The sequence below is a fragment of the Corvus hawaiiensis genome, chromosome 32 (genome assembly GCF_020740725.1).
Source record: "Corvus hawaiiensis isolate bCorHaw1 chromosome 32, bCorHaw1.pri.cur, whole genome shotgun sequence".
Lineage (NCBI taxonomy): Eukaryota > Metazoa > Chordata > Aves > Passeriformes > Corvidae > Corvus > Corvus hawaiiensis.
The window spans coordinates 711,883-736,907 of NC_063244.1; the positions used below are offsets into that span (position 1 = coordinate 711,883).

Sequence of the window (25,025 nt, forward strand, 5' to 3'; positions counted from 1 at the left end):
CCCATTCCCAGCCCGGAATTCCGGGATTTGGGGTCCTCTGGAGCTCTTCTGGGGCCAGAATTCCTCAATCCGGGAATTCCCATCCCGGGAATCTCCATTTTTTGGGGTTTTTTTGGGAAAAATCTCCCTCCTTCCCCTCCCAGAAAATCCCAGAGCCGTCCCCGCTTGGGATTGGGAAGAGATTCCAGGAATCCCAGGCGGGGACAGGAATTCCCGTGGGATTCCCGGGAGGGATTTTTGGGGATTCCCGGGATCCTCCAGCTCCAGAGTGGAATCAGAATTCCCGTGGGATTCCCAGGAGGGATTTTTGGGATTCCTGGGCTGGGAACGCCGGGATTTTGGGATTTGGGGATTTTGGGGATTTGGGGATTTTGGGGATTTGGGATTTTGGGGATTTGGGGATTTGGGATTTTGGGGATTTGGGGATTTGGGGATTTGGGGATTTGGGATTTGGGGATTTGGGAATTTGGGATTTGAGATGTTGGGGATTTGGGGATTTGGGAATTGGGGATTTGGGATTTTGGGGATTTGGGATTTGGGGATTTGGGGATTTTGGGGATTTTGGGGATTTGGGGATTTGGGGGATTTGGGAATTGGGAATTGGGGATTTGGGATTTGGGGCTGGCGGGTCAGGAGCTGAAGTAGGAGCTGTGCATGGAGCAGAGGCGGTCGATGGCGTTCCCGGCGCGCTCCGCGGCGCTCCCGAGGCGCAGCAGCTGCTGGGAATTCTCGGCGGGAATCAGGAGCTCGCCCAGGGATCCCAGAGCGTCCCCGGGCAGCTCCTGGAAAACTCCCTCGGAGTCTGGGAAAAGCGGGAGAAGGTGGGAAAGGGAGAGGGGAGAGGGGGGAGCGCAGGGACAGGGGCTCGGAATTCCCGATCCATCCCATCCCATTCCCGATCCATTCCCATTCCCGATCCATCCCATCCCATTCCCATCCATTCCCATTCCCGATCCATCCCATTCCCGATCCATCCCATCCCATTCCCGATCCATCCCATTCCCGATCCATCCCATCCCATTCCCATCCATTCCCATTCCCGATCCATCCCATTCCCGATCCATCCCATTCCCAATCCCGATCCATCCCATTCCCGATCCATCCCATCCCATTCCCGATCCATCCCATCCCATTCCCGATCCATCCCATCCCCAATCCCGATCCATCCCATTCCCGATCCATCTCATCCCATTCCCGATCCATCCCATTCCCAATCCCGATCCATCCCATTCTTGATCCATCCCATCCCCATTCCCATTCCCATCCCATTCCCATTCCTTATCCCCATTCCCATCCCAATCCCAATCCATCCCATCCCATTCCTGATCCATCCCAATCCATGAGATCCAATCCCACCCCATTCCCATCTCTATCCTATTCCCTATTCCCGGAATTCCCAGAATTCCAGAGCTACTGTAGGGCTGGAGCTGGGGGGGGGGGGGGGGTCATTCCCTATTCCCCATTCCCGGAATTCCCCAAATTCCCGGCATTCCCTGGGTACTGTAGGGATGGAGCTGCGGGGGGTCATTCCCTATTCCCCATTCCCGAAATTCCCCAAATTCCCGGCATTCCCTGGGTACTGTAGGGATGGAGCTGCGGGGGGTCATTCCCTATTCCCCATTCCCGAAATTCCCCAAATTCCCGGCATTCCCTGGGTACTGTAGGGATGGAGCTGCGGGGGGTCATTCCCTATTCCCCATTCCCGGAATTCCCCAAATTCCCGGCATTCCCTGGGTACTGTAGGGATGGAGCTGCGGGGGGTCATTCCCCATTCCCCATTCCCGGAATTCCCGGCATTCCCTGGGTACCGTAGGGATGGAGCTCTGGGGGGTCATTCCCCATTCCCCATTCCCGGAATTCCCGGAATTCCCGGCATTCCCTGGGTACCGTAGGGATGGAGCTCTGGGGGGTCATTCCCCATTCCCTATTCCCCATTCCCGGAATTCCCCAAATTCCCGGCATTCCCTGGGTACTGTAGGGATGGAGCTGCGGGGGGTCATTCCCCATTCCCCATTCCCGGAATTCCCGGCATTCCCTGGGTACCGTAGGGATGGAGCTCTGGGGGGTCATTCCCCATTCCCCATTCCCGGAATTCCCCAAATTCCCGGCATTCCCTGGGTACCGTAGGGATGGAGCTCTGGGGGGTCATTCCCCATTCCCTATTCCCCATTCCCGGAATTCCCGGCATTCCCTGGGTACCGTAGGGATGGAGCTCTGGGGGGTCATTCCCCATTCCCTATTCCCCATTCCCGGAATTCCCGGCATTCCCTGGGTACCGTAGGGATGGAGCTCTGGGGGGTCGTTCCCCATTCCCTATTCCCCGTTCCTGGAATTCCCGGCATTCCCGGATACCGTAGGGGTGCAGCTGCGGGGGGGTCATTCCCGGCCGGAACATTCCCAGCTCCGTCCCGAATCCGTTCTGCTCCAGGGGCAGCAGCGGCTGCGGCGGAATCCGGGAATACGGCACCAGGATCCCCTCGAGGCCTGGAGCGCCGCCGGCACCTGGGAACAGCGGGATCTTGGCATCGGGATAGCGGGATTGGGATTGGGATTGGGATAGTGGGATCTTGGCATCGGGATAGCGGGACTGGGATTGGGATAGCGGGATGGTGGGATATTGGCATCGGGATAGCGGGACTGGGATTGGGATAGCGGGATAGCAGCATTGGGATATGGGACAGGGATGTTGTGACTTCCCAACTTCCAGTCCCTCCCATCCCCAATCCAGCCCCATCCCCATTTCCCATCCCTGCTCCATTCCCATTCCCATCCCCATTCCCGATTCCCCACCTCATTCCCAACCCTCGCCCTCCTCGTCGCTTTCCTGGCTCCATCCCCATCCCCATTCCCATTCCTCATTCCCATCCCCATCCCATCCCCATTTCCCCATTCCCCATTTCCCATCCCTGCTCCAGCCCCAATCCATCCCCATTTCCCAAATCCATCCCCATTCCCCATTCCCCACCCCATTCCCACCATTCCTGATCCTCGCCGTCCTTGTTGCTCTCCCGGCTCCATCCCCATTCCCATTTCCCATCCCGAATCCATCCCCATTCCCATCCCATTTCCCATCCCTGCTCCATCTCCATCCCCATCTCCATTCCCATTTCCCATCCCAAATCCATCCCCATTCCCATTCCCATCCCATTTCCCATCCCTGCTCCATCTCCATCCCCATTCCCATTTCCCATCCCATCCCATTCCCATTCCCATCTCCATCTCCATCCCCATTCCCACCCCATTCCCGCCCCATTCCCGACCCTCTCCCTCCTCCTCGTTGCTCCCCCAGCTCCATTCCCGTTCCCACTCCATCCCCATTCCCATTCCCATTCCCATCCCATTCCCATTCCCACCCCATTCCCGACCCTCTCCCTCCTCCTCGTTGCTCTCCCAGCTCCATCTCCATCCCCATTGCCCATCCCATCCCATCCCATCCCCATTCCCATCCCATCCCCATCCCCATCCCATTCCCATCCCATTCCCATCCCATCCCATCCCCATTCCCATCCCCATTCCCATCCCCATTCCCATCCCCATTCCCATCCCCATTCCCATCCCCATTCCATTCCCATCCCCATTCCCATCCCATCCCCATTCCCATCCCCATTCCCATCCCCATCCCCATCCCCATCCCCATCCCATTCCCATCCCCATTCCCATCCCATCCCATTCCCATCCCCATCCCCATCCCATTCCCATTCCATCCCCATTCCCATCCCCATCCCCATTCCCATTCCCATCCCCATTCCCATCCCCATTCCCATCCCCATTCCCATCCCCATTCCATTCCCATCCCCATTCCCATCCCATCCCCATTCCCATCCCCATTCCCATCCCCATTCCCATCCCCATTCCCATCCCCATTCCATTCCCATCCCCATTCCCATCCCATCCCATTCCCATCCCCATCCCCATCCCATTCCCATCCCATCCCCATTCCCATTCCCATCCCCATCCCCATCCCATTCCCATTCCATCCCCATTCCCATTCCCATCCCCATTCCCATCCCCATCCCCATCCCCATCCCCATTCCCATTCCCACCCCATTCCCAACCCTCTCCCTCCTCCTCGTTGCTCTCCCGGCCGCTCCTCCCGGCTCCTCTGGCGCTTCCCAGCCGGGAATTCCCGAGCTGCTCCTGCTGCTGCTGCTGCTGCTGCTGCTGCTGCTGCCTCCGGGCGATCTTCTTCATCTGGGAAAAGCCCGGAATTCCCACCGATCCCGCTCTCCGGAAAAGCCTCTCTGGGGCTTTCCCTATCCCAGAATTCCGGCCGGAATTCCGGCTCCCACCTTGGCTCGTTGGTTCTGGAACCACACCTGCACCACCCGCACCGTCAGCCCCGTCTCGGCCGCCAGCGTCTCCCGCACCTGGAAAAATCCCTCGGAATTCCGGCCCCAAAGGGACCATTGGGGAACTGGGAATGGGGACGGAGCTGGAAAAATCTCTCGGAATTCCGGCCCCAAAGGGACCATTGGGGAACTGGGAATGGGGACGGAGCTGGAAAAATCCCTCGGAATTCTGGCCCCAAAGGGAAGGATCCCGGCCTGAGCGCGCTGGGATTTGGGAGGGAAGGGTTGGGATCGGGATCGGACACCGGGAATGGGCATGGATCCGGGAGGGAGGGATGGTGCATTGGGAATGGGGATTGATTCTCATCCCACAATCCCATCCCGGAATTCCAATCCTGATCCCAAACCCAGAATCCCACCCCAGAACCCCATCCCAGAATCCCATCCCAGAACCCCATCCTGCTCCCGATCCCGATCCCAGAACCCCATCCCGATCCCGTAACCCATCCTGATCTCGATCCCAGAACCCCATCCCGATCCCAGAACCCCATCCCGATCCCGTAACCCATCCTGATCTCGATCCCAGAACCCCATCTCGATCCCGTAACCCCATCCCGATCCTGTAACCCATCCTGATCTCGATCCCAGAACCCCATCCCGATCCCGTAACCCCATCCCGATCCCGTAACCCCATCCCGATCCTGTAACCCATCCTGATCTCGATCCCAGAACCCCATCTCGATCCCAGAACCCCATCCCGATCCCGTAACCCCATCCCGATCCCGTAACCCATCCTGATCTCGATCCCAGAACCCCATCTCGATCCCGTAACCCCATCCCGATCCCGTAACCCATCCTGATCTCGATCCCAGAACCCCATCCCGATCCCGTAACCCCATCCCGATCCCGTAACCCCATCCCGATCCCGTAACCCCATCCCAATCCTGTAACCCCATCCCGCTCCTGTAACCCATCCTGATCTCGATCCCATAACCCCACTCCTGATCCCGTAACCCCGACCCCGATCCTGTAACCGCATCCCGATGCCGTAACCCCACTCCTGATCCCGTAACCCCGATCCCGTAACCCTGATCCCATAACCCACTCCCATAACCCCGATCCTGATCGCGATCCCATAACCCTGATCCCGATCCTGCTCCCGTGATCCTGATCCCATCACCCCACTCCCACTCCCATAACCCCGATCCTGATCCCATAACCCCGTTCCCCCTCCCATAACCCCGATCCCGCTCCTGCTCCCATAACCCTGTTCACGATCCCATAACCCCGTACCTGCTCCCATAACCCCATAACCCCATTCCTGCTCCTATAAGCCTGTTCCCGCTCCCATAACCCCATTCCCGATCCCATAACCCCATACCCCCGTTCCCGCTCCTGTAACCCCGTCCCTGCTCCCATAAGCCCATTCCCGATCCCATAACCCTGCTCCCATAAACCCATAACCCCCATTCCCGATCCCATACCCCCGTTCCCGATCCCATAACCCCGTTCCCGATCCCATACCCCCGTTCCCGATCCCATAACCCCGTTCCCAATCCCATAACCCTGCTCCCATAAACCCATAACCCCCGTTCCCGATCCCATAACCCCCATTCCCGATCCCATACCCCCGTTCCCGATCCATAACCCCGTTCCCGATCCCATAACCCCGTTCCCGATCCCATACCCCATTCCCAATCCCATAACCCTGCTCCCATAAACCCATAACCCCCGTTCCCGATCCCATAACCCCCGATCCCGATCCCATAACCCCGTTCCCGACCCCATACCCCCGATCCCGATCCCATACCCCCGTTCCCGATCCCATACCCCCATTCCTGATCCCATAACCCTGCTCCCATAAACCCATAACCCCCATTCCCGATCCCATAACCCCGTTCCCGATCCCATACCCCCGTTCCCGATCCCATAACCCCCATTCCCGATCCCATACCCCCGTTCCCGATCCCATACCCCCGTTCCCGATCCCATAACCCCATTCCCGATCCCATACCCCCATTCCCGATCCCATAACCCTGCTCCATAAACCCATAACCCCCATTCCCGATCCCATAGCCCCGTTCCCGATCCCATAGCCCCGTTCCCGATCCCATAGCCCCGTTCCCGATCCCATACCCCCGATCCCGATCCCATACCCCCGATCCCGATCCCATAGCCCCGTTCCCGATCCCATACCCCCGTTCCCGATCCCATACCCCCGATCCCGATCCCATACCCCCGATCCCGATCCCATAGCCCCATTCCCGACCCCATACCCCCGTTCCCGATCCCATACCCCCGTTCCCGACCCCATACCCCCGATCCCGATCCCATACCCCCGTTCCCGATCCCATAGCCCCGTTCCCGATCCCATAGCCCCGATCCCGATCCCATACCCCCGATCCCGATCCCATACCCCCGATCCCGATCCCATAGCCTCGTTCCCGATCCCATACCCCCGATCCCATACCCCCGTTCCCGATCCCATACCCCCGATCCCGATCCCATAGCCCCGTTCCCGATCCCATAGCCCCGTTCCCGATCCCATACCCCCGATCCTGATCCCATACCCCCGTTCCCGATCCCATACCCCCGATCCCGATCCCATAGCCCCGTTCCCGATCCCATACCCCCGTTCCCGATCCCATACCCCCGATCCCGACCCCATACCCCCGATCCCGATCCCATAGCCCCGTTCCCGATCCCATACCCCCGATCCCATACCCCCGATCCCGATCCCATAGCCCCGTTCCCGATCCCATACCCCCGATCCCATAGCCCCGTTCCCGATCCCATAGCCCCGTTCCCGATCCCATAGCCCCGTTCCCGATCCCATACCCCCGATCCCGATCCCATACCCCCGATCCCATACCCCCGATCCCATACCCCCGATCCCATAGCCCCGATCCCGATCCCATACCCCCGTTCCCGATCCCATACCCCCGATCCCGATCCCATACCCCCGATCCCGATCCCATAGCCCCGTTCCCGATCCCATACCCCCGATCCCATACCCCCGTTCCCGATCCCATAGCCCCGTTCCCGATCCCATAGCCCCGTTCCCGATCCCATACCCCCGATCCCGATCCCATAGCCCCGTTCCCGATCCCATACCCCCGATCCCATATCCCCGATCCCGATCCCATACCCCCGATCCCGATCCCATAGCCCCGTTCCCGATCCCATACCCCCGATCCCATACCCCCGATCCCGATCCCATACCCCCGTTCCCGATCCCATACCCCCGATCCCGATCCCATACCCCCGATCCCGATCCCATAGCCCCGTTCCCGATCCCATACCCCCGATCCCGATCCCATAGCCCCGTTCCCGATCCCATACCCCCGATCCCGATCCCATAGCCCCGTTCCCGATCCCATAGCCCCGTTCCCGATCCCATACCCCCGATCCCATACCCCCGATCCCGATCCCATAGCCCCGTTCCCGATCCCATACCCCCGATCCCATACCCCCGATCCCGATCCCATAGCCCCGTTCCCGATCCCATACCCCCGATCCCGATCCCATACCCCCGATCCCGATCCCATAGCCCCGTTCCCGATCCCATACCCCCGATCCCATAGCCCCGATCCCGATCCCATAGCCCCGTTCCCGATCCCATAGCCCCGTTCCCGATCCCATACCCCCGATCCTATACCCCCGTTCCCGATCCCATAGCCCCGTTCCCGATCCCATACCCCCGATCCCATAGCCCCGATCCCGATCCCATAGCCCCGTTCCCGATCCCATAGCCCCGATCCCGATCCCATAGCCCCGTTCCCGATCCCATACCCCCGATCCCATACCCCCGATCCCATACCCCCGATCCCGATCCCATACCCCCGATCCCGATCCCATAGCCCCGTTCCCGATCCCATACCCCCGATCCCATACCCCCGATCCCGATCCCATAGCCCCGTTCCCGATCCCATACCCCCGATCCCATAGCCCCGTTCCCGATCCCATAGCCCCGTTCCCGATCCCATACCCCCGATCCCATACCCCCGATCCCGATCCCATAGCCCCGTTCCCGATCCCATACCCCCGATCTCATACCCCCGATCCCGATCCCATAGCCCGTTCCCGATCCCATACCCCCGATCCCGATCCCATAGCCCCGATCCCGATCCCATAGCCCCGTTCCCGATCCCATACCCCCGATCCCATAGCCCCGATCCCGATCCCATAGCCCCGATCCCGATCCCATAGCCCCGTTCCCGATCCCATACCCCCGATCCCATACCCCCGATCCCATAGCCCCGTTCCCGATCCCATACCCCCGATCCCATACCCCCGATCCCATACCCCCGATCCCATACCCCCGATCCCGATCCCATAGCCCCGTTCCCGATCCCATACCCCCGATCCCATAGCCCCGTTCCCGATCCCATAGCCCCGTTCCCGATCCCATACCCCCGATCCCATACCCCCGATCCCGATCCCATAGCCCCGTTCCCGATCCCATACCCCCGATCCCATACCCCCGATCCCGATCCCATAGCCCCGTTCCCGATCCCATACCCCCGATCCCGATCCCATAGCCCCGATCCCGATCCCATAGCCCCGTTCCCGATCCCATACCCCCGATCCCATACCCCCGATCCCATAGCCCCCGTTCCCGATCCCATACCCCCGATCCCATACCCCCGATCCCATACCCCCGATCCCATACCCCCATACCCTCGCACCTTGCGGCAGGGTTTGGAGGAGAGCTCGAAGGAGGCTTTGAAGGCGCGGCGCTGGAGGCTGCTCAGGATGGTCCGGGGCCGCTTGGAGCGCTTGGGATCCTTCCCGGCCTCGCCCTTCCCGAGGGCCCCGCAGCGGGAATGGGAGCGGGAATGGGGGGTGGGGGTGGGCGCCCTCCTCATCCTCGCTGCGCGCTGGCGGGAGAACGGGAACTGCGGGAGGGATCCTCCACCGGGAGGGGATCGGGAGGGATCGGGAGGGGATCGGGAGGGGACTGGGAGGGGATGGGGATGGGGATGGGACTGGGAGGGACTTGGGATGGGATCGGGATGGGACTGGGAGGGGATGGGGATGGGATGGGGATGGGGATGGGACTGGGAGGGTATGGGGATGGGATCGGGAGGGGATGGGGATGGGACTGGGAGGGAATTGGGATGGGATCGGGATGGGACTGGGAGGGGATGGGGATGGGATGGGGATGGGGATGGGACTGGGAGGGAATTGGGAGGGGATGGGGATGGGATCGGGAGGGGATGGGGATGGGATCGGGATGGGGTCGGGATGGGATTGGGATGGGATGGGGATGGGATGGGGATGGGACTGGGAGGGAATTGGGAGGGGATGGGGATGGGATCGGGAGGGGATGGGGATGGGATCGGGATGGGGTCGGGATGGGATTGGGATGGGACTGGGAGGGAATTGGGACGGGATCGGGAGGGGATGGGGAGGGGATGGGGATGGGACTGGGAGGGAATTGGGATGGGATCGGGATGGGACTGGGAGGGGATGGGGATGGGGATGGGACTGGGAGGGTATGGGGATGGGATGGGGATGGGATGGGGATGGGACTGGGAGGGTATGGGGATGGGATCGGGAGGGGATGGGGATGGATGGGATCGGGATGAGACTGGGAGGGAATTGGGATGAGACTGGGAGGGAATTGGGAAGGGACTGGGAGGGGATCAGGAGGGGATCAGGGATGGGATCGGGAGGGAATTGGGATGGGATCAGGAGGGGATCAGGAGGGGATCGGGAGGGGATCTGGGGCCCCCAATTCCCACCAGGAACATTCCAGAACCCCCCCGAGATTTGAGATTTGGGGATTGGGATGGGATTTGGGGCCCAATTCCCACCAGGACCATCCCCAAACCCCCCCAGACATTTGGGATTTGGGGTTCAGAATGGGATTTTGGCCCCAATTCCCGATCATCCCCGAACCCCCCAGAGATTTGGGATTTGGGGATTGGGATGGGGTTGGGAGGGGATCGGGGGCCCAATTCCCACCGGGAACATTCCGGAATTCCCAGGGATTTGGGGATCAGGATGGGATTTTGGCCCCCCAATTCCCACCAGGACCACCCCCAAACCCCCCCAAACATTTGGGATTTGGGGATCAGGATGGGATTTTGGGCCCCAATTCCCACCAGGACCATCCCTGAACCCCCCAGAGATTTGGGATTTGGGGATCAGGATGGGATTCTGGCCCCAATTCCCACCGGCACCATCCCAGAACCCCCCAGAGATTTGGGATTTGGGATTTGGGGATCAGGATGGGATTCTGGCCCCAATTCCCACCGGCACCATCCCAGAACCCCCCAGAGATTTGGGATTTGGAATTTGGGGATCAGGATTTGGGGATCAGGATGGGATTTTGGCCCCCAATTCCCACCAGGACCACCCCCAAACCCCCCGAACATTTGGGATTCGGCCGTTTCAGCTCCCGATTCCCCCTTCCCGTTGCCCATTCCCGGTGTTTTTTACCGGATTCCGAGGGCTCGGGGCTGCCGCAGCCGGGGCTCGCCCGCCCTCCCGGGAAGTGGCCGCGGCACAGGAGCCGCTCGCCCCGCAGCACGAATTGGTCGCCACGCCGGAGGCGGCGCGCGCAGGCCCCGCACTGGAAGCAGCGCTCGTGGAAAATCCGCTCCAGGACCCTCTGGATCGGCTCCGAGCGCCCCACGGCCCCCAGGCAGCGGCTGCAGCGGCGCGGGAACAGCCTGCGCGGGAATCCCGGGAATTCGGGGGGGAAATCCCGGGAATGGGGGGGGAATCCGGGGATTCGGGGGGAATCCGGGAATTCGGGGGGAAATCCCGGGAATGGGGGGGGAATCCGGGGATTCGGGGGGGATCCGGGAATTCGGGGGGAAATCCCGGGAATTTGGGGGGGAATCCGGGGATTCGGGAGGGAATCCGGGAATTCGGGGGGAAATCCCGGGAATTTGGGGGGGGAATCCGGGGATTCGGGGGGGATCCGGGGATTCGGGGGGAAATCCCGGGAATTTGGGGGGGAAATCCCGGAATTCGGGGGGAAATACGGGAATTCGGGGGGGAATCCGGGAATTTGGGGGGGAAATCCCGGGAATTTGGGGGGGAATCCGGGCATTCGGGGGGAAATCCCGGGAATTCGGGGGGAAATCCCGGGAATTTGGGGGGGAAATCCCGGGAATTCGGGGGGAAATACGGGAATTTGGGGGGGAATCCGGGAATTTGGGGGGGAAATCCCGGGAATTTGGGGGGAATCCGGGGATTCGGGGGGGAATCCGGAGATTTGGGGGGAAATCCCGGGAATTCGGGGGGAAATACGGGAATTTGGGGGGGAATCCGGGAATTTGGGGGGGAAATCCCGGGAATTTGGGGGGAATCCGGGAATTTGGGGGGGAAATCCCGGGAATTTGGGGGGGAAATCCCGGGAATTTGGGGGGAAATACGGGAATTTGGGGGGGAATCCGGGAATTTGGGGGGGAAAATCCCGGGAATTTGGGGGGAATCCGGGAATTCGGGGGAGAATCCGGGGATTCGGGGGGAAATCCCGGAATTTGGGGGGAAATCCGGGGATTCGGGGGGAAATACGGGAATTTGGGGGGGAAATCCCGGGAATTTGGGGGGAATCCGGGAATTTGGGGGGGAAATCCCGGGAATTTGGGGGGGAAATCCCGGGAATTTGGGGGGAAATACGGGAATTTGGGGGGGAATCCGGGAATTTGGGGGGGAAATCCCGGGAATTTGGGGGGAATCCGGGAATTTGGGGGGGAATCCGGGGATTTGGGGGGGAAATCCCGGGAATTTGGGGGGGAAATCCGGGGATTCGGGGGGAAATCCCGGGAATTTGGGGGGGAAATCCGGGGATTCGGGGGGGAATCCGGAGATTTGGGGGGAAATCCCGGGGGTTCGGGGGGGAAATCCCGGGAATTCGGGGGGAAATACGGGAATTTGGGGGGGAAATCCGGGGGTTCGGGGGGGAATCCGGGGATTTGGGGGGGAATCCGGGGATTTGGGGGGGAAATCCCGGGAATTCGGGGGAAATACGGGAATTTGGGGGGGAATCCGGGAATTTGGGGGGGAAATCCCGGGAATTTGGGGGGAATCCGGGAATTCGGGGGAGAATCCGGGAATTTGGGGGGGAAATCCCGGGAATTTGGGGGGGAATCCGGGGATTTGGGGGAAATCCCGGGAATTGGGGGGGGAAATCCGGGGATTCGGGGGGAAATCCGGGGATTTGGGGGGGAATCCGGGGAATTTGGGGGGGAATCCGGGAATTTGGGGGGGAAATCCCGGGAATTTGGGGGGGAAATCCGGGGATTCGGGGGGGAATCCGGGAATTCGGGGGGGAATCCCGGGGGTTCGGGGGGGAATCCGGGAATTTGGGGGGAAATCCCGGGAATTTGGGGGGGAAATCCGGGGATTCGGGGGAAATCCGGGAATTTGGGGGGGAAATCCCGGGAATTCGGGGGGGAAATCCCGGGAATTCGGGGGGGAATCCGGGAATTTGGGGGGGGAAATCCCGGGATTTGGGGGGGAAATCCCGGGAATTTGGGGGGGAAATCCGGGGATTCGGGGGGGAATCCGGGAATTCGGGGGGAAATCCCGGGGGTTCGGGGGGAATCCGGGCATTCGGGGGAAATCCGGGAATTTGGGGGGGAAATCCCGGGAATTTGGGGGGGAATCCGGGAATTTGGGGGGGAAATCCCGGGAATTTGGGGGGGAAATCCTGGGAATTCGGGGGGGAAATCCGGGAATTCGGGGGGAATCCGGGAATTTGGGGGGAAATACGGGATTTGGGGGGGAAATCCAGGGGGTTCGGGGGGCGAAATCCCAGGATTCGGGGGCGGAAAGTCTGGGATTTGGGGGAAATCCGGGAATTTGGGGGAGAAAATCTGGGATTTGGGGAGGAAATCTGGGATTTGGGGGGGGGAAAGTCTGGGATTTGGGGGGGAAAATCCCAGGATTTGAGGGGGAAATCTGGGATTTGGGGGTGGAAATGTGGGATCTGGGGCGAAATCCGGGAATTTGGGGGGAAAAATGTGGGATTTGGGGAGGAAATCCCAGGATTCAGGGGGGAAAAAAATCTGGGATTCGGGGAGGAAATGTGGGATTTGGGGGGGAGAAGTGGGATTTGGGGAGGAAATGTGGGATTTGGGGAGGAAAATCCCAGGATTCGGGGAGGAAATGTGGGATTTGGGGAGGAAATGTGGGATTCGGGGGAAATCCAGGGATTTGGGGGGGAAAGTCTGGGATTTGGGGGAAAATCTGGGATTTGAGGGGGAAAAATCCGGGATTTGTGGGAGGGAAAAATGTGGGATCTGGGGAAGAAAATCCGGGATTTGGGGAGGAAAATCCGGGATTTGGCGCTCGGGAAGCGCTGCCGGCTTCTCCTGTGCACGCGTGGAGCCAAAACCGCTCAGTTCTGCCCCAAATCGGGGCCGATTCCCAAGGGTTTGGGGCAAATTCCAAGGATTTCGACCCCAGGAATGCCCTGGAGAAGCCTCATCCCACCTTGCCGTGAAGGAGTCTCCCCAAAATCCCACCAAATCCACGGAATCCTGGGTTTTCAGGGATGGGAAACCCCCCAAGGTCATCGGTTCCGACCCTGGCCCCAAAATCGCCTCTTTTTGCCCCAAATCGGGGCCGATTCCCAAGGGTTTGGGGGGCAATTCCAAGGATTTTGGCTCCATCCAGCCCCGAGCGGCGCCGAAGAACCGTTCCTGGGCTCTGCAGGGAGGGAATTCCCCGGGAATTTTTTTGGGAATTTTGCGCCATTCCGGGGGTCTGGAGGGGGGGGGGGGAGGGGTGGAAATCCCAAACCCCCCCCAAGGAATTTTTGGGAATTTTGGGGCCATTCCGGGGGCTCTGCATCCAGAATTTGGGAATTTCGGGGCTGGAAATGCTCCGGGATTCCCTCCCCTCCTTCCCCCGGCTCCGATGGAAAAGCAATAAAACCGGGATTAGGCGGAATTGGCCCCAAATCCCGGGATCTGCCCCGGAGCTGGGAACTCATCAAAGCGGGATTGGCAGCGGGGCCGGGAAAATCCTCCGGGATCGGCGGGATCGGGGCTTTTCTGCGGCCTCCCACACTTGGGGTCCCAAAATTCGGGGGGTTTTGGGAATTTCCCGCCCTTTTATCCCAAAATTCAGGGGGGTTGGGGGATTTCCCGTCCTTTTTATCGCAAAATTCGGGGGGGTTTTGGGGATTTCCTGCCTTTTTTATCCCAGGATTTGGGTTTTTGGGAATTTCCTGCCCTTTTTATCCCAAAATTCGGGGTTTTGGGGAATTTCCTGCCTTTTTTATCCCAAAATTCGGGGCCCAAAATTCGGGGTTTTGGGGAATTTCCTGCTCTTTTTATCCGAAAATTCGGGGTTTTGGGGGAATTTCCTGCTCTTTTTATCCGAAAATTCGGGGTTTTTGGGGATTTCCTGCCTTTTTTATCCAAAATTCGGGGGGTTTTGGGGAATTTCCTGCCCTTTTCATTCCGAAAATTCGGGGTTTTGGGAATTTCCTGCTCTTTTTATCCGAAAATTCAGGGTTTTTGGGAATTTCCTGCCTTTTTTATCCCAAAATTCGGGGTTTTTGGGAATTTCCAGCCCTTTTCATTCCGAAAATTCGGGGTTTTTGGGGAATTTCCTGCTCTTTTTATCCGAAAATTCGGGGTTTTTGGGGATTTCCTGCCTTTTTTATCCCAAAATTCGGGGGGTTTTGGGGAATTTCCTGCCCTTTTCATTCCGAAAATTCGGGGTTTTGGGGAATTCCTGCTCTTTTTATCCGAAAATTCAGGGTTTTTGGGAATTTCCTGCCTTTTTTATCCCAAAATTCGGGGTTTTTGGAATTTCCAGCCCTTTTCATTCCGAAAATTCGGGGGTTTTGGGAATTTCCTGCCCTTTTTATCCCCAAAATTCGGGGGGTTTGGGGGATTTCCCGCCTTTTTTTATCCCAGGATTTGGGGTTTTTGGAATTTCCCGCCCTTTTTATCCCAAAATTCAGGGTTCTTGGGAATTTTCTGCCCTTTGTATCCCAGGATTTGGGGTTTTTGGGAATTTCCTGCCTTTTTTATCCCAGGATTTGGGGTTTTTGGGAATTTCCTGCCCTTTTTATCCGAAAATTCGGGGGTTTTGGGACGTTCCCCGCCCTTTTCATCCCAAAATTCGGGCTTTTTAAGAGCAGGAAGCTCCAGAATTCCATGAAAACCGGGCTTTTCCCCAGTTTTTCAGCCTCCCCGGGAGTTTTCCGGCCTCCCCCCGCCATTCCCGGGAAAGCCAATCCCGTTTTTCCCCGGATAATTGGGAATAAAGCGAAGCCGAGCTCATCAGCTCCGCGGCCAGCTGCAATTCCCGGGAATTCCCGGGGAGCTCTCCCGCTTCTTCTGTCCCTTCGGATCCCCGGAATCCGCGTCCATCCCGGTAATTCCCCTTCGGGTTTCCATGGAAACGGGAATGCGGGGGGGTTTTTGGTTTTCCAGGGATTTGGGAAAAGGGGAGAAGCTCCGAGAAAATTTGGGAATGGGGAGCTCGGGAAATGATCCCGAATCCCGCCCGGTGCATCCCGAAAAGGCGGAATTCGGGCGGAGCTCGGGAAGCGGGAGGGATACGCCGATCCCAGGAAAAATCCGGGAAAATCCCAATTTTTGGGCCTCATTTCCTTGGGAAAAGCAGGATTTGGAAGAGCTGAATGTTCCTGCCACAAAAATCTGGGAAAATCCCAATTTTTGGGAAGAGCTGAATGTTCCAAGCTGCTTTTCCAGGGAAGAAAAAATCCAGGAAAATCCCAATTTTTGGGGCCCATTTCCCTGGGAAAGGCCGGATTTGGGAAGAGCTGGAGAATCCAGGGGGAAAAAAAACCTGGAAAATCCCAATTTTTGGGGCCCATTTCTTTGGGAAGAGCTGAATGTTCCAAGCTGCTTTTCCAGGGCAAAAAAATCTGGGAAAATCCCAATTTTTGGACCCATTTCTTTCGGAATGACCGGATTTGGGAAGAGCTGCAGAATCCAGGGGAAAAAACCTGGAAATCCCAATTTTTGGGACCCATTTCCCTGGGAAAGGCCGGATTTGGAAGAGCTGCTTTTCCAGCCACAAAAACCCTGGAAAATCCCCATTTCCCGGCTCATCCCAAGCGGGGAAATTCGGGATGAGCTCCCTCGTTTTTCCCACTTTTTCCCTTTCCCAGGAGCCAAAAAACGGCCGCAAAACCCCAAAAAAACCCCAAACCCCCCAAAAAACCCCAAAAAACCCCCAATAAACCCCCCAAAAACTCCAAAACAAACCCCAAAAAACCAAAAACACCCCCCAAAAAACCCCCAATAAACCCCCAGAAAAACAACCAAAAAAACCCCAAAAAATCCCCAAAAAAAACCCCAAAAATCCCCCAAAAAACCCTGAAAAAAACCCTGAAAAAAACCCCGAAAAAAACCCCAAAAAACCCCAAAAAACCCCCCAAAATCCCCCAAAAAACCCCAAACCCCCCAAAAAAACAAACAAAAAAACCAAACCAAAAAACCCCCAAAAAAGCCCCCAAAAAAACCCCCCAAAACCCCCCCAAAAACACCAAAAAACCCCCAAAAAAGGATAAAAAATCCCAGGTTTTTCCCTTTGTTTTGTTTTTCCCTTTTTTTTTTTGGTGTTTTCCCTGCGGGGCCGGAGCTCGGAATTCTGGGATTTTAATAAAGGAGCAGAGGTTGGAAAATCCAATCTCGGAGCTGAGCCGGGAGCGGGGGGGGAGGGGCGGCCCCGGCGCCGCTCGGAACCCGATTTTCCAGAGGTTCCCCGTTCCCAGCCCTTCGGATTTTAGGGATCTCCCCAAATTTGGGGATTTTTGGGGTGGTTTTCCTAAAAAATCGGGGGTTTTAGGGTGGAAAACTTGGGAAAAGAGGGATTTGGGATCGTTCCCCTCGGATTTTCCAGAGGTTCCTGTTCCCATCCCTTCGGATTTTAGGGATCTCCCCCAAATTTGGGGATTTTTGGGGTGGTTCGCCTCCAAAAATTGGGGATTTAGGGCGGGTTTTTTGGGAATTTCCTGCCTTTTTTATCCCAAAATTCAGGGGTTTGGGGACTTACCAGCCCTTTTTATCCAAAATTCGTGGTTTTTTGGAATTTCCTGTCCTTTTTATCCCAAAATTCGGGGTTTTTTTGGAATTTCCTGCCCTTTTAATCGCAAAATTCAGGGGGGTTTTGAGATTTTGGGAATTTTTGGGGTGGTTTTCCTAAAAAATCGGGGGTTTTAGGGTGGAAAACTTGAGAAAAGAGGGATTTGGGATCGTTCCCAGCCCTCTGGAATTGGATTTTTGGATGGGTCTCGCTCCCATCCCTTCGGATTTTAGGGATCTCCCCCAAATTTGGGAATTTCTGGGGGTGGCTTTCCTGGAAATTTGGGGTTCTTTGGGATTTTCGGCCTCGTTTTCCTCCAGGATTTGGGGTTTATTTGGATTTTCCTCCAGGATTTGGGGTTTTTTTTTGATTTCCCTCCGGGATTTGGGGGTTTTTTGGGATTTTCCTCCGGGATTCGGGTTTTTTTTTGATTTCCCTCCGGGATTTGAGGTTTTTTGGGGATTTCCCTCCGGGATTCGGGGTTTTTTGGGATTTTCAGCCTCGTTTTCCTCCGGGATTTGGGGTTTTTTTTGATTTCCCTCCGGGATTTGAGGTTTTTTGGGGATTTCCCTCCGGGATTTGGGGTTTTTTGGGGGTTTTCCTCCAGGATTCGGGGTTTTTTTTTGATTTCCCTCCGGGATTTGAGGTTTTTTTGGGATTTTCCTCCGGGATTCGGGGTTTTTTTTGGATTTTCCTCCGGGATTTGGTTTTTTTTGGGATTTTCGGCCTCGTTTTCCTCCAGGATTCGGGGTTTTTTTTTGACTTCCCTCCGGGATTTGAGGTTTTTTTGGGATTTTCCTCCGGGATTCGGGGATTTTTGGGATTTTCAGCCTCGTTTTCCTCCGGGATTTGGGGGTTTTTTTTGGATTTTCCTCCGGGATTTGGGTTTTTTTTGGGATTTTCGGCCTCGTTTTCCTCCAGGATTTGGGTTTTTTTTGGATTTCCCTCCAGGATTTGGGGTTTATTTGGATTTTCCTCCAGGATTTGGGGTTTATTTGGATTTTCCTCCAGGATTTGGGGGGTTTTTTTTGGATTTCCCTCCAGGATTTGAGGTTTTTTTGGGATTTCCCTCCGGGATTCGGGTTTTTTTTTGGGATTTTCCTCCGGGATTTGGGGTTTTTTGGGGATTTCCCTCCGGGATTTGGGTTTTTTTGGGGGTTTTCCTCCAGGATTCGGGGTTTTTTGGGATTTTCCTCCGGGATTTGAGTTTTTTTTGGGGTTTCCCTCCGGGATTTGGGGTTTTTTTGGGATTTTCGGCCTCGTTTTCCTCCAGGATTTGGGGTTTTTTTTTGATTTTCCTCCAGGATTTGGGGTTTTTTTGGGTTTTTCCTCCGGGATTTGGGTTTTTTTTTGATTCTCCTCCGGAATTTGGGGTTTTTTTGGGGTTTTCCTCCGGGATTCGGGGGTTTTTTTTGCCATTGGAAGGTGGAAAAGGCCGGGGAAAGCCGGGAAAAGCGGGAAAAGGCGGATTTGGGGCTCCTTCCCGAGCTTTCCCCGGCGCTTCCATTAAAATTCCAGGCAGGAATCGGCGCTCGGCCCCATCCCGATCTTATCCCACCGCAATTTCCGGGCGCCGCTTTTGCCAATTTCCGGCTTTTTCCACCCATTCGGGAGCGGGGGAGGGGCGGGCGGAGGATTTAATGAAGGAGCTCATTAAAATTCACCCGAGGGATTTTAATTAAATTCGGGAACGGGGGGAGAGGGGAGGGAAAAGAGGGAGAGGAGATGGGGGGGAGGGGGAGGAATGGGAATAAAAGGGGGGAAATGGGAATAAAAGGAGAAAAATGGGAATAAAAGGGGGGAAAATGGGAATAAAAGGAGAAAAAATGGGAATAAAAGGAGAAAAAATGGGAATAAAAGGGGGGAAATGGGAATAAAAGGAGAAAAAATGGGAATAAAAGGAGAAAAAATGGAATAAAAGGGGGGAAATGGGAATAAAAGGAGAAAAAATGGGAATAAAAAGGGGGGGAATGGGAATAAAAGGAGAAAAAATGGGAATAAAAGGGGGGGAAATGGGAATAAAAGGGGGGAAATGGGAATAAAAGGAGAAAAAATGGGAATAAAAGGGGGGAAAATGGGAATAAAAGGGGGGAAATGGGAATAAAAGGAGAAAAAATGGGAATAAAAGGGGGGAAATGGGAATAAAAGGGGGGAAAATGGGAATAAAAGGGGGGAAAATGGGAATAAAAGGGGGGAAATGGGAATAAAAGGGGGGAAAATGGGAAAAATGGGAATAAAAGGGGGGAAAACGGGAAATAAATGGGAATAAAAGGGGGGAAATGGGAATAAAAGGAGAAAAAATGGGAATAAAAGGGGGGAAATGGGGAATAAATGGGAATAAAAGGGGGGAAAATGGGAATAAATGGGAATAAGTGGGAATAAAAGGGGGGGAAACGGGAAATAAATGGGAATTAAAGGGGGGAAAATGGGGAAAAATGGGAATAAATGGGAATAAAAGGGGGGAAAACGGGAATAATGGGGGGGAAATGGGAAATAAATGGGAATAAAAGGGGGGAAATGGGGAAAAATGGGAATAAATGGGGGAATAAATGGGGGGAAAATGGGGAAAAATGGAGAAAAAATGGGAATAAAGGGGGGGGAAATGAGAAATAAATGGGAATAAAAGGAGAAAAAATGGGAATAAAATGGGAATAAATGGGAATAATGGGGGGGAAATGGAAATAAATGGGGAATAAATGGGAATAAAAGGGGGGAAATGGGAATAAAAGGAGAAAAAATGGGAATAAAAAGGGGGGAGATGGGGAAAAATGGGAATAAATGGGGGAATAAATGGGGGGAAAATGGGGAAAAATGGAGAAAAATGGGAATAGAAGGGGGAAATGGGAAAAAAATGGGGGGAAAATGGGAAAAATGGGAATAAAAGGGGGGAAAATGGGAATAAATGGGAATAAAAGGAGGGAAAATGGGAATAAAAGGGGGGAAATGGGGAAAAATGGGAATAAATGGGTGAAAATTGGGAATAAATGAGAATAAAAGGGGGGGAAATGGGGAAAAATGGGGAATAAAAGGAGAAAAAATGGGAATAAAAAGGGCGGAGATGGGGAAAAATGGGAATAAATGGGAATAAAAGGGGAATAAATGGGAAATAATGGGGGGAAATGGGAAAAAAATTGGAATAAAAGGGGGGAAATGGGAATAAAAGAGGGGAAAATAAAAGGGAAAAATTGGGAATAAAAGGGGGGAAATTGGGGAAAAAACCCGGGAGGGTGGAGGGGGGGGAAAAGGGGGAAAATTGGGAATAAAATGAGGGAAAAGGGGAAAATAAAGGAGGAAAATTGGGGGGAAAAAAGGGGGGGGGAAGGGAATAAAAAGGGAGGGAAAATTGGGAATAAAAGGAGGAAAATTGGGAATAAAAGGGGGGAAATTGGGAAAAAAAAGGGGGAAAAATTGGGAATAAAAGGAGGAAAATTGGGAAAAAAAAACCGGGAGAGAGGAGATGGAGGGGGGAAAAAAAGGGGGAAAAATGGGAAAAATTGGGAATAAAAAGGGGAAAATTGGAATAAAAGGGGGGAAATAAAGGGAAAAAACTTGGAGGAAAAAAGGGGGAAAAATTGGGAATAAAATGGGGGAAAAATTGGGAATAAAAAGGGGAAAATTGGGAATAAAAGGGGAAATTGATGAAGCTTCCAATTATTAAAATTATTAAAACTATTAGGGTTATTAGGGCTATTAGAGTTATTAGAATTCTTTTGAAATCATTAAAATTAATTTTGCAAATGATTGGAGTGATCCGAATTCTTACAGCCCTTCAAACCGTTAAATACTAATATTAATATTAATAACGTTATTATTGTTTCTATTGTTAACACAATTACTCAAATTATTAAAACTACTTAGACCACATTTTTATTATTATCATTAATAAAGCGATTACACCTAATTAAATCATTTTTCATTCTTATTACATTAGTTATTATTTATTACTTGCTATCTATTAGTTGCTATTATAATTTTATTCCTTTAATTATTATTAATTGGGAGCGATTATCATTATTAAAGCAGTTTTAAATAATAAAAAAATAGTTAATTATTTGTTATTTTTTATTAATATTAAAAGACGATTGTTCATTATTAATAATAATAAAAGCATCAACGATTATCGTTTCTCCTTATTACTAATTATTGTCATTAATAACAGCGCTGATTAATTAATAAAAACATCTAAGAATAATTCTTTAAATATTTATTAATAATTTCGCGTAATTTTTAATATTACTATTGATCAGCTGCATTTATAAGACAACTATTTATTGGCAATATTAATAATTATTATTGTTGTTAATAATAAAACCCACAGTAAGAATTAGTGCTGATTATTATCATTATTACTATTATTATTATTATTATTATTAATGCTGGTTGGGTTTAATAATAACGAAGGGTGGAATATCATAATAATAATAATAATAATAACAATAAAAATAATCGTTATTAATAATAAACGCTGAAGGCTTGATTATAATTAATAATGATTAATAGTATGTAAACATAATTAATGGTATTTAATAGTGGTGCTGATAATTATTATTAATAATAGAAATAATAGAAATAATGAAATAATAAAAATAGTTTTTAAGAATTAAAATAAAAATAGGAAAGAATAAAAAAAAGAGAAAATAATAAAAAATAAAATAAAATAATAAAAAACAATAAAATGAAATAATAATAGAACTCTTAATAATTACTAATAAAATTAAATAAAAATTAATAATAGCTACTAATAAAATAAAAATTAATAATAACTTCTAATAAAGTAAAAATTAATAATGATTACTAATCAAATAAAACGAACATGAACAATAACTGCTAATAGAATAAAATAAAGATTAATAATAGCTACTAATTAAATAAAAAATTAACCGTTATTACTAATAAAATAATACTTAATAATATTCATTAGTACCAATATTAGTGATAATTAACGCTAATAATTCCCGGCTTCGGGGCCCCCCGGTTCCCCTCCTCCTCCGGAACAGGATCCGATTTTCCCGAGGAAATCCGGGAACGTTCCCGAGGAAAAGCGGGAAAAGCGGGGCCGGGATTGCCGGGAGAGGCCGGAAAAGGGCGGGAAAAAGACGGGGAAAAATATCAGGGGAAAATGGGGAAAAATGGGGGAAAATACAGGGAAAAATCGGGGAAAATCGGGAAAAATGGGGAAAAATATAGGGAAAAATATAGGGAAAATCGGGAAAAATACAGGGAAAAATCGGGGGGGAAAGGGGGAAAAATATCAGGGGAAAAGAGGGGAAAAATAGGAGAAAATGGGGGGAAAAATGGGGCGAAAAATGGAAAAAATCAGGGGAAAGTAGGGAAAAAATAGGGGGGAAATAGGGAAAAAATTAGGGAAAAAATGGGGGGAAATGAGGGGGGAAAAGGGAAAAAATAGGGAAAAAATGGGGGAATAGGGAAAAAATAGGGGAAAATATCAGGGGAAATAGGGGGAAAAATAGAGAGAAATGGGGAAAAATCTGGGAAAAAATCAGGAAAAAATGGGGGGGAATGGGGGGAGAAAGGGAAAAAATCAGGGGAAAATAGGGAAAAAATACGGAAAAATTGGAGGGAAATAGGGAAAAATAGGAGAAAATAGGGAAAAAATAGGGGAAAATAGGGGGAAAATTAGGGGAAAATGTAGGGAAAAATAGGGGAAAAAATAAGGAAAAAATGGAGGAAAAGGGAAAAAATCAGGGGGAAATAGGGAAAATGGGGGAAAATTCGGGGAAAAAGGGAAAAAATAGGGGAAAATAGGGGGAAAAGAGGGAAAAATAGGGAAAAAGGGGGAAAAGAGGAAAAATAGGGAAAAATGGGGGGGGGAAGGGAAAAAATCAGGGGAAAATTGGGGGAAAATAGGGGGAAAATAGGGAAAACATTAGGGGAAAAAATCAGGGGAAATAGGGAAAAATAGGGAAAAATGGGAGAAAATGGGGGGAAAGGGGGGAAAGGGGAAAAATAGGGGCAAAAATAGGGAAAGAAGGGAAAAAGGGGAAAAATAGGGGGAAATAGGGGAAATATTAGGGAAAAATAGGGAAAGAAGGGAAAAAGGGGAAAGAATTGGGGAAGAAGGAAAAAGGGCAGGAGAAAAACAGGGAAAGAGGAAAAAATGGGGGAAATGGGGAAAATTGGGGGAAAAAAATAGGGGAAAAAATTAGGGAAAAAAGGGGAAAAGAGGGAAAAAGAGGGGGAAATTGGGGGGAAATAGGGACAAAATAGGGGAAAATAGGGGAAAAAATAGGGAAAAATAGGAGGGAAAAGGGGAAAAATAGGAAAAAATAGGGGAAAAAATAGGGAAAAATAGGAGAGAAAAGGGGAAAAAGGGGAAAAAAGGGGAAAAATTGGGGAAAAATTAGGGAAAAAATAGGGAAAAATTGGGCGAAAATTAGGGAAAAAATAGGGCAAAATAGGGGAAAAATAGGGGAAAAAAGGGAAAAAATTGGAAAAAATAGGGGAAAAAATAGGGGGGAAAAAGGGGAAAAAGGGGAAAAAAGGGGAAAAATTGGGGAAAAAATAGGGCAAAATAGGGGCAAAATAGGGGAAAAAATAGGAAAAAATCGGGGAAAAATCGGGGAAAAATAGGGAAAGAAGAAACCGGGAAAAAACCCTCGGGAAAGAAGGGGAAAAGCAGCCGGGAATGGGAAAACATCGACGGCAAAAATTCCCGGGAACGGATCCGGGCGAGGAATTCCTGGCGGGAAAAGGAGCCGGGGATCAGTCCCTAATCAGCCTCATTTGCATATTGCCTTCATTTCCGGAGCTTAATTTGGCGGGAAGGGCTCCGGGAATGGATGGGATTGAATGGGATTGGGGGGATTTAATGGGATTTACTGGGATTGAATGGGATTTACTGGGATTGAATGGGATTGGGGGATTTAATGGGATTGGGGGGATTTAATGGGATTTACTGGGATTGAATGGGATTGAATGGGATTGAATGGGATTGAATGGGATTGGGGGGGATTGAATGGGGATTGAATGGGATTGAATGGGATTGGGGGGGATTGAATGGGATTGAATGGGATTGGAGGGATTTACTGGGATTTACTGGGATTGAATGGGATTGAATGGGATTGAATGGGATTGAATGGGATTGGGGGGATTTAATGGGATTGAATGGGATTGAATGGGATTGAATGGGATTGAATGGGATTGAATGGGATTGGGGGGGGATTGAATGGGATTGAATGGGATTGGGGGGGGATTTAATGGGATTGGGGGGATTGAATGGGATTGAATGGGATTGAATGGGATTGAATGGGATTGGGGGGGATTGAATGGGATTGAATGGGATTGAATGGGATTGGGGGGGATTTAATGGGATTGAATGGGATTGAATGGGATTTACTGGGATTGAATGGGATTTACTGGGATTGGGGGATTTAATGGGATTGAATGGGATTGGGGGGGATTTAATGGGATTGAATGGGATTGAATGGGATTGAATGGGATTTACTGGGATTGAATGGGATTTACTGGGATTGGGGGATTTAATGGGATTGAATGAGATTGAATGGGATTGAATGGGATTGAATGGGATTTACTGGGATTGGGGGATTTAATGGGATTGAATGAGATTGAATGGAATTGGGGGGATTTAATGGGATTTACTGGGATTGAATGGGATTGAATGGGATTGAATGGGATTGGGGGGATTGAATGGGATTGAATGGATTGAATGGGATTGGGGGG

General features: G+C 52.4%; 1 protein-coding gene across 1 annotated transcript; it reads right to left on the reverse strand.

The window, feature by feature from the left end:
• Positions 1-544: 544 nt before the first annotated feature.
• LOC125318882 (LIM homeobox transcription factor 1-alpha-like) lies at positions 545-11,355 on the reverse strand. Its single transcript, XM_048289805.1, has 7 exons — positions 10,737-11,355; positions 9,136-9,169; positions 8,978-9,098; positions 4,290-4,367; positions 4,056-4,191; positions 2,353-2,502; positions 545-802 (listed from the first exon to the last, which is right to left on the reverse strand). Exons 1-7 carry the CDS (start codon positions 11,353-11,355, stop codon positions 630-632), a joined length of 1,311 nt encoding a protein of 436 aa, XP_048145762.1. The 3' UTR covers positions 545-629.
• Positions 11,356-25,025: the final 13,670 nt, after the last annotated feature.